General features: G+C 40.4%; 1 protein-coding gene across 2 annotated transcripts in view; it reads right to left on the bottom strand.

The window, feature by feature from the left end:
- Ankrd44 (ankyrin repeat domain 44) overlaps positions 1-10,670 on the bottom strand; it is a 188,621-nt gene that overhangs the window by 31,673 nt on the left and 146,278 nt on the right. For both annotated transcript variants that reach the window (XM_013009697.1, XM_013009688.1), the window contains exon 16: positions 5,428-5,499. In XM_013009697.1, coding sequence (XP_012865151.1) covers positions 5,428-5,499 — 72 coding nt within the window. The remainder of the gene's footprint in view (positions 1-5,427; positions 5,500-10,670) is intronic.

Raw genomic sequence — 10,670 nt, forward strand, 5'->3', positions numbered from 1 at the left:
CGTCCTCATTGCCTTACTCATGTAACTGTAACCCCTCTATACAACAAGAAACGTCCTCATTGCCTTACTCATGTAACTGTAACCCCTCTATACAATAAGAAATGTCCTCATTGCCTTACTCATGTAACTGTAACCCCACTGTACAGCATCTTAACAATAAAATTTAAAAAATGAAAGCAAAAACAAATCCCACTTCTAGTAAGACTGCCTTTGCCTGTGCACAGTGTAAAGGGTATGCTCTTTAATTTACTCCATTTTTTAAAGGCAGAGATGCACTGTTATTGCAGCTAAAACAATTCTTATAAAATTTCTGAAATTACTGTAATGTTTTCTACATGGTACATAAATTGGTTACCAATTATTTTGTTTGAATTATGATTTTCCCCTCTCTTCCTAACCTCTCTTGAAAAAAACAAGTGCATTTCTGCTAATGAATTGAGCAGACATCTAATATTTAATATGCCTTTTACGCTGTATAATTTAATATTTGGTACTTGGCCATTTGTTTTATTATGTAATTGATAAAAATAGGGATGTATTTTAATGTTAGTTCAACTATATTTTTTATACTCTCTGGGACTCTGTGGTTAGAGTTCTGTAGAAGGAATAATTTGTCTCTGTTTGTCAGCTTGTAAAAACTTAGTGCAAGAGCATAAATATCTAAACAAGTGATGAAATGCATATACTATCTAGAAAAAGAGATTAGAGAGACACAGAGAGAGACAGAAAAAAGAGTCAGAGTCAAAGACAGAAAAACAGAGTGACAGAGACACAGAGAGAGAAGATAACATAATAAATTCCCATCCATTCTTCACCCAGTTTCAGTCATTATCAACTCTGGCCACCATGGATCTCATGTAAAAGGGTGTAGAAATAGAAGCATCCATGTCCGGGTGCAAATAAATCTATTGTACTTGACCATCAGCTTAAATCTGCTGTTTATATTGAAAACTGACTTTGCATAACACTTCTCACTTTACTGATTCAACTAATATAGAATGCATAACTTGGTAGAGGCGTGGCTCAAGTGGTAGAGCACCAGCCTTGAGAGCAAAATCCAAGTGAGTGTGAAGTCCTGAGTTCAAGGCCCAGTACTGGTATAAAAAAAAAAAAGAGGAAGGAAGAAGGGAGGGAAACAGGGACAGAAGGATGGGAGGGAGGGAGGGATGGAGGAAGGGAAGAAGGAAGGAAGGAAGGAAGGAAGGAAGGAAGGAAGGAAGGAAGGAAGGAAGGAAGGAAAGGAGACAAGGAGGCAGGGAGGGAGGGAATAAGAGAACTCATGTCTTCACACCAAAGGTTTATGGGCCCATATAGATAGATAGTAGGTTCTAGATGCTACTTGCAAATGCTAAAATGACGAGGAAATAAACATTTGAGTTTCTGCTAATTTGATGGAATTGGCAGTTTATAAAGCATACACATGTACAAAGCTCAAATGGCTACCCCATTTAGGTTTAATAAAGAGAAGACACAGGGGAAAAAAGGAGAAATAAGCAAGGAGAAAAGCAACAGGAAGGAGGCAGCATTGTTCTAACCAGCCTAACAAAGCCACTTAAGAGCACAGACTTAAGACCTTACCCCATGAATTAGACCCTTATGTGTTTCCCTTAATCCTTACAACAAAAATGAAATCCACTACCCCATGTTAAAGAGACTTAATAGAATAAAGAGGATTAATTAAAATAAAATGACGCCAGCCCTACTACTTAGGATAGCTTTAAAATTCTAGCCTCTACTTTCTCTAGAAAAAGCACCCCCAAATACTATTAAAGCTAGGTTGGTTGAAGCCAGACACCAGTGATTCATGTCTATAATTCTAGCTACTCAGGAGGCTGAGATCTGAGGATTGCTGTTGGAAGCCATCCTGGGCAGGGAAGTCTTTAAGACTCTTATTTCCAATTAACACACACACACACACACACACACACACACACAAAGGTCAAATGTACCTGTACTTTCTTTACTCTTGTTTGTGGCTATTAAATTTCACCTTGAATAAAGGCTTCAATGAAAACATCGAACTTATAAATCATTTTTAAGGAATACTTCATTAAAAAAAATCTCACTAGGTAACTGCATCTTTTAAGATAGGAACTAAGGGCAATGAGAGGAAAAAACTGGGACCTTATCAGAATTCACTGAAACTAAGGGTTCATTTAGAACTTTCAACAGCTGGACCCTTTCGTTTGCATAACCTTGTTTCATCATTTTAATTTTTTCAAGTGGATGAAATGTTTGTGAAATTCAGTGGGCTGATAACTACGGAGACTTGACTCATTCAGCCAGTAAACGGTGACGCAAGGCAGGTCAGGTTGAGGTAGTCAAGGGTTAGGGGCATCTAGTTCTGTTCTCCTGTTTCCACCCAAGCGATCATGGGTTTTTATCAACGTAATTGCTACATAGACCTCCGGAGAGGGCGATGGGCAGGCTTGTAGGGCTCTTAACATATGCAAACTTGTTTTTCAGGTGTTAGTGCTCAGAGGGAAAGAACAAGATCATTTTATTACAGATCTATTGTAGTCCCCCCATCAACGTTGCCATCACCTTCTCCAGCCTTTGTTTTGGCTCTGGTGCTTTGGTGATTTAGCGCAGAAGTTGAAGAGATCCCATTAAATAACAAAAGCCCTAGCAGGTTATTTTTCTCCTCAAATCTGTCCAAGTGATGTCCTGTTGTGCTCAGAGTAAAAGTAAAGTCCTTACCATTGGACTGACCATGAGGCCTTATGAGATCTGTGGCAGTGGTCCCCTGACTCTAGACTCCTCCTACACTATGTCAGCCCTCTCTCACCAGCCTGATGGCCCTCACCAGCCTGCCACAACCAGTGGCCTCTTTGCTTTTCTGTGGACATGTCAAGCACAGTCTTATTCACTACTGCCCGGAACTTTCTTTCACATAACAACATGAGACTCTCAAGATCTCTGTTTAAAAGTGAGATTCTACACCACATACGATTGCCCCGTATGCCATCTTAGTCTCCTGCTTGTGGATCCTACCTCCTTTTCTCTCGCAGCACTGATTACCAGCTATTTCTTGTGCTGTTTACTTGCCTAATCTCTCTCCTAGATGGAAAATTCTACAATTCTACAAAGGCTGAGTTTTCATTACTGTAACATTTCTGATCCCCAAAGAGGGCTTGGCACTATTCATAGACAATGTATTAGAATGAAACAGTGCTATTCATGTTAATAAGGTGAGGAGAAGCTGGCCAATGGCACATAGATGCCTGCAGGTGCAGTTCTAATTGCTTCATGTGCATTAGAATCCTTAACTAATTCACTTCCTCTTAATTTAATCATGTCCAGGTAAGTTACTAAGGAGAACATGAGAGCTTCGGAACTACCAAAGCCCACTCTCTTCCAGTGATATCATCACTCTCTTAATGTCACTGGAGACTATAGAGTTTAGGAGAGCGCATGGTGAACATTCAACATTTTTTTTTTTTTGGTCAATTGTGGGCTTGAATTTAGGGGCCTAGGTCCTGTCTTTGAGTTTTCTGGCTCAAGGCTAGGGCTCTACCACTTTGAGCCACAGCGTCATTTCTGGTTTTTTGCTGGTTAATTGAAAATAAGAGTCTCACGGATTTTCCTGCTTGCGCTGGATTTGAACCACAATCCTTAGATCTCAGCCTTCTGAGTAGCTAGGATTACAGGTGGGAGCCACTGACACCCAGCCACATATTTTTTTTTTTATTAATGAGTGAGAGCTGGGTGCTGGTGGTTCATGAGGATCTTGAGGATCACAATTCAGAGCCAGCTTGGGCAAGAAAGTCTATGAGACTCTTATCTCCAATTAATCACCAAAAAGGTAGACAGAGAGCTGTGGCTCAAGTGGTAGAGCACCAGTTTTGAGCAGAAAAAAAGCTAAGAGAGAGTATCCTGGCCCCAAGTTCAAGCCCCAGCATGTGCACACACACACACACACACACACACACACACATGCATGCACGCACACACACAAAGAATAAGAGATGGCAGACATTTTGGAAGCCAAGAAGCCCTGTTCTTAGATCAGTAGCTGTGCAATCAACTCTATTTTCAAAGAGTTTGGGAATTCTGTCTGAGCTAACCCTCTACATAGGTCTCTGAAGGGGTAGCCAAGGCCATGTTTGGGAGTGGTCAGTCTTGGGGAAACTTCTCCAATCACAGCAGAAGGCTGGGCAAGGATTCTGAAGAGAAATCTTTAGGGAAACTTCCATTGCAAGCCAAAGGTACAAAGGTTTTTTTACACACAGATAATCTATTATCTACCTACTTTCTCCACTCCAACAGCATCCATCCTGACCGATTTCACTGCACTCAAAATGTATGTGTGTATACATACACGTGCATGTGCGTGGAGTGTTGGCCGGAGGATGTGTGAGTGGGTGTCAGCGCTGTGGGGGTGAGGATGAGTGGGCACAGGCAGTGGAGGGAGGGCTCTACGCAGCAGCAGCACTTCCGGTTACTCCCAATGGTTCTGCAATGGCCTTGCTGTCTTGATCTTGCCTGAATGCCAGTAATAAAAGACTCTTCAGTCTAAACACTCAACCTCAACTTTTCATCAGAGCAATTGCTTGAAGCTGTGCTTTTGTGTAAGTGAACCACCTTACCAATGGCTCATGTAGATCCAGACCCTTTCCGTTCTTCCCCAAATCCTATTCCTGGGTTTCACTAAGCAAAGAAGTCAAACCTCCCACAATTCAGCAGTGGGGGCAGGTGAGCTGGCTTTGGATGGGTAAAGCTGCCAGGCACAAGGGCCTTCAAAACAGCTGCTGATCTGTGCCCACCAGTCAGTGGGAAAACCTTGTGAGGAATGTCCCATCCTGGTCCTCCATAAAGAGTCTGGAGATAAGCCCTTCCTTTACGGGGATGCACAGATAAAAATTCTTCCTCTCCCTCCCACATGTCACCCACGATGGAGTCCTGACCCCCTCTCAGACCCTGATGTCAATTCCAGGAGTCTACACATACTCATTTTACTCTCATGAGCTTGTCCTTAAAACCCCTGACAGGTTTTCAGAGTGGTATCTGAAAATATGACACTTGATTTGCCATAGGTTTAAATTTCACCTCATTGTTGTCTGGAATCTAATCTCTTAAATAAATGTTTTCTTTACATGTTAAAGATAATCAAATTTATAATGGTAACTTACTAAGTGCACTGTGATAAAGAGTTTATGTTCCTTATACCTTTCCCTTTGCTTTCATTTTGCAGATGGGGAATGAAGGCGCAGGACAGGGTAGATAGATGTATCTAAGCTCACAGCTGGCAAAGCTGGGACTGGAGAAAGGGATCATCTCTCTCTCTGTAGCCTGTGCTTTTAACCTTGTGCAACATCAGTGTCTCTAGTCATGACATAACTTGGCTTACAGCTCAGCGTAGTCTAGGTTTAGGAGTGTTTAGGTTCTTTCTCTAACAGCCACAGCTGTCTGCAAAATCTCACTTACAGCTAAATGGAGTGGACTTTTGGTAGCGCCGGAATCAGATTCTTCAAAACCAGTGTTGGTTCTTTCCAAAAGCTGTGGAGATAGAAAAAGAAAGTACAGTTGTAAGTCCAATTTTGCAAAGGAATTAAACTTTCTGGACACTAAATGAGAAAGGAGGCTTCAGAAACTTAAGAATTAGATAGCTCATCAGTAATATAAGAAATCACAGGGCTGGGAAGGTGGCTCAGTGGTAGAGTGCTTGCCTCATATGCATGAGGGCCTGGGTTCAATTTCTCAGTACCACATAAGCAGAAAAAGCAGGAAGTGGTGCTGTGGCTTAAGTGGCAGAGCACTAGCCTTGAGCTGAAGAGCTGAGGCCCAGAGTTCAGGCCCCATGACTGGCAAAAAGAAAAAAAGAAAAGAAAAAAGAGAAATCACATACAGCTTATCTCAACCAAACATGCTTATTGAATATTTAAACTTCTAGATCATCTTGATACTTGCTCCTTTTTTTGGTTAGTCATGGGGCCTGAACTCTGGGCCTGAGCATTGTCCTTCAGCTCTTCAACTCAAGGCTAGCTCTCTACAACTTGAGCCACAACACCACTTCTGACTTTTTCTGTTTATGTGGTGCTGAGGAATCGAACACAGGGCCTCATACACTCAAGGCAAGCACTCTGCCACTGAGCCACCTTCCGAGCCCTGACACTTGCTATTTTTAAAATAGGGTAAGCTGGTAGCTCATGCCTGTAATCCTAGCTACTCAGGATGCTAAAATCTGAGGATCACAGTTCAAAACCAGTCCAATGAGAGTATTATCTGCAGTTAACTACCAAAAAGCCAGAAGTAGAGCTATGGCTTAAGTGGTAGAGTGCCAACCTTGAGCAAAAAAAGGTCAGAAGGGAGCACCTTGGCCCTGAGCTCTAAGTATAAAGCCTATTTTTTAAAAGCTATATCTGTTTCTGTTTAAAATAGATAGCATAGTATCTGTTTCCTACAGATGAAGCCAGGATAATTCAAAGAGTGATGTAGATTTTATAGACGCTGTCCTAATAAGAATGATGAATGGGAATGGAAAATTACTCAAAACCCTGAAAAAACAAAACTTCCTAAAATAGAATTCACCCATTCTCTTCTTAAAAGTCTCTCCAAACTCATCAAGTGAACAACACTTTTTAAAGTCATATGTGCCAAGTGTTAGTGGCTCCCACCTTTTATTCTAGTTATTCAGAAGCCTGAGATCTGAGGATCAAGGTTCAAAGCTAACCTGAGCAGACAAAATCCAAGAGACTCTTATCTACAAATAATCAGCAAAAACCTGGAATTGGAGATGTGGTTCAAGTGGCAAAGAGCTAGCTATGAGTGGAAAGCAAAAACCAAAACCAAATGAAAGCATTAGGTTTAAGCCCCAGTACCAGCATGCTCTCTCTCTCCCTCCCTCTCCCTCTCCCTCTCTCTCTCTCTCTCTCTCTCTCTCTCTCACACACACACACACACACACACACACAGAGTCATAAGTGTGGAATAACCCTATTTCAACACAAAATCCTGTATTGACACAATGATACATGAACAAAAAGGCATAGAAATACTGTAACTCCTTTGTATATCACCTTTATATTCACAATAAAAAAGTAACTTAAAAAAGAAATACATACCCTAAAATGTTTACCACAATAACCTAAAAGTTGAATTATAGGTTATTGTATTTCTAATTTAGAAAAAAGCTTTTAATCTTCTCTTTTTTTGAGAACAATACATTTTCTAAATGATATTTTATTTTATTGTAAAGGTGAGGTACAGAGGGATTGCCATTAAGATAATGAGTACATTTCTTATCAAACAGTGATACCTCCTCCCCTCATTTTCTCCAACTTTTACTCCTCCCTGAGTTGTAAAGTTTATTTCCAATACAGTGTCTTGTGAGTATTACTGTAGCATTGGCTCACCCTTTGTCTTTTGTCTCACAATTTTGTTATTTTCCTTTCCTTCCCCAAATCAGAAAATTTACATACAAGATAGAGGGTACTAAAATCATAAGAAATAACAACAGGGGATAAACCAAAGGAAAAAATATGATAGAAAAAAGAAATAACTTCACACAGTACATTAAAAAAAACCTTGTTTCCATATCTTGTAGTTCATTTCGATTAGTACCATTTTATATGGTCATATGTATATAGCTATTGAGCGATTGTGATCCTCTGCTAGGACTATCCTAGACAGTACCACATAAACAGAAAAGGCCAGAAATGGTGCTGTCGCTCAAGTGGTAGAATGCTAGCTTTGAGCAAAAGAAGATCAAGTGTTCTGGCCCTGAGTTCAAGCCCTATGACTGCCCCCCTAAATATATATATATATATATATACATATATATGCTTATATATATGTATATATATATACACACACACATACACACACACATATATATAGAGAGAGAGATCAAAAGATTAAACCTCCCAATTACAAATCTTCAAAGAAACAACCACCCCATTAATAAGTGGGCAAGTGAGTTAAAGAATTAAAAAGAGAAGAAATAAGAATGGCCAATAGACACATAAAGAAGTGTGCAACATCTCTGGCCATAAAAGAAATGCAAATCAAAACTACATTGAGATTCTACCTCACTCCAGTTAGAATGGTCATTATCAAGAAAACAAATAATCTTCTCTTTAATCTATTAAATGACATCTATTGGTCCTCACAGGTACAGAATTCATCTCCAGCCCATTCACGTGGAACCAAATGCTATGGTGTTAGGAGACTCTGGTAAATCAATTGACAGTACAAAAATGAATAGCCACAACTTGTAAATAATGGCACTGTAAGTATGAAATGTCTTATGCTTGATCATTATTAGTAGTCAAATTTGGAACTTAAGCCATCTAGGAAATGTTATAATAATGAAAGCAAATTCAATGTTAACTTCAAAGTCACTAACTTTAAAATCCATGGCTTACCTAGTTGATGTACAATGCTTGCTAAGGCTAATGAACATCTGTGCTTTGCTTTGTTTTGCAGCATTGTCACCACGAGACTTCCTGGAATTGAGCGTGTACCAATTCCAAATCCTGTCCTGGAATGAACTTTTAATCAGGGGAACACAGAATCATGTTCCCACTATCACAAACACAATGAGCAGGGCAAGAGGGCAATGTATTGTGTATTGACACAAGTTAGGCACGTTCCTATTATGTTTGTTATGGAATAAAAATTTTCTATACACACAGTTCAGTTATTCTATCAGCATGAAATGTTCATTTTGCAAAATCTTCTATCACCTAAGAGCAGGACCCTGAATTGGGCACCAGAACTCAGTTGTGTCACTGACATGATAGAGCTCAGAGGCTAATAGATCATTAGAGCAATGAGGCAGGGCCTGGGATAGGAAGGGCAAGATGCCACAGAAGCATGCCACGGGGGCCTGGCACTGACGCCAGGGAGAAAACAAGGGTCAGAGAAGTCTCCTTTCCTCTGTCAAGTACTATCTAACCTGAAACCTGGATGGCAGGCATCCATCAGGCAAAGAGAAAGGAATAATACTTCAGGCAAGAGGAAGAGCACATGAGAATAACAAATCTAAAAAACATTAGTAAGTTTAATAAGACTAGAGTAAGGTATGAGGAGCAATGAAGCTAGAAATGTAAGCGGAATGTACACTAGGCATAGAATGACCATGAATCTATGATGTTTTTGAGGGCTATCTTAGACAAGAGCTGTTCACCTGGGTATCAAAGCAGGGCAGCTATTCAGTCATTGTCGTGACTGAAGCAAGGAAGAGGCATAATGATGATCCTTGGACTCCATAAATACATCATTCTATACGGTCACTGAATGCAATATACATGTGTGAAAATGGAACTGTGTAATGAGGATATGGGTGGGGTTGGGAAAGATAAGGGAGGATAGAAGGAGTGACATCGATCCAGATGCATTGTACTTATAAGTTGAGTTGGAACTCCTTTGTACAACTACTTAAAGACAATTTTTAAAAAGCTAAAGAAATAAATATATCATTCTGGTTGCAATGTGAATTCGGCGTGGGGACTGTGACTCTAGAAGAAGGGAAAACAGGGTATTTCAACCATGGGATTTCTTTTTCTTTTTTTTGGGTCGGTTGTGGGGCCTGAACTCTGGGCCTGGGCACTGTCCCTCAGCTCTTCAGCTCAAGGCTAGTGCTCTACCACTTGAGCCACAGCGCCACTTCCGGCTTTTTTCTTTTTGCTTATGTGGTGATGAGGAATCAAACCCAGGGCCTCAGGCATGCAAGGCAAGTGCTCTACCACTGAGCCACCTCCCCAGCCCAACCATGGGATTTCTAAATCATGAATTCATAAGTCAATGAAAAACTGATGGTGGCCAGAACTGCAGAAGATGCAAAGGAAAGGAAGAAAGTAGGTGTATTCAAGAATTTCATTCAATCTTTTACTAATTCATCCAATCATTATTTTTTAAGCATTGTACTAGTCCCTGAGATTACGGCAGTAATATGGTTGCAATCTATAAAGTAAACTGTACATAAACCATTGGTTGACCATTGGAGAATGGTGGGGGAAGATTACAGTCAGGGACGACATGTGGTTTTCTAGCTTTGGTAATAACACAGCAGATGGTCACACTTTCCTAAGGAAATGCAACAAGAAGAACAAAGGCCAGGGGAAGGAAAGTGCATTGAATTTTGGTCTGAGACCCTCAAGGAGAGATGTCTGGTGCACAGGTGCTAACTGAAAGGGAGATTCAGGTTAAATTAAGGATTTGGAGATAATCAGAAATAGCTAATACATGAAGTCCCCACTTACATGAAATTATCAGGAACATACATAGTAAAAGAAGTGCAGGTGACTTAAGATTTAACCCCTAGGAGCCCCAGCATTTAAGGTTTGGAGGAGGGTAAGAATCTGCAAAGGGAATTGAGTGGAAAGAGAAGCAGGAGAAAACCAAGTGGACAAGATAATGATGATGGTGGTGGTGTTGGTTTTCACTGAAAGCAGGCAAGAACTCCACTAAGCCAAGAACTCTACTAAGAACTTTACATGGATAGGTTCAATCATGCTTCAAGTAATCTATTAAATAAATTTTTCAGGTTCACCCAGCCAGTAAATGACAGATCACATAATAGAACCCATTTTTTAAATTTTATTTTATTTGTGAACATGCTGTACAGAGGAGTTACAATTACATGGGCAGGATAATGCGTACATTTCTTACCAAGCATTGCAGCCTCCTCCTTTGTTTACCCTTCACATCCCTTCCCAGCCTCCCCC

The sequence above is a fragment of the Dipodomys ordii genome, unplaced genomic scaffold, assembly GCF_000151885.1.
Source record: "Dipodomys ordii isolate 6190 unplaced genomic scaffold, Dord_2.0 Scaffold1, whole genome shotgun sequence".
NCBI classification, from domain to species: domain Eukaryota; kingdom Metazoa; phylum Chordata; class Mammalia; order Rodentia; family Heteromyidae; genus Dipodomys; species Dipodomys ordii.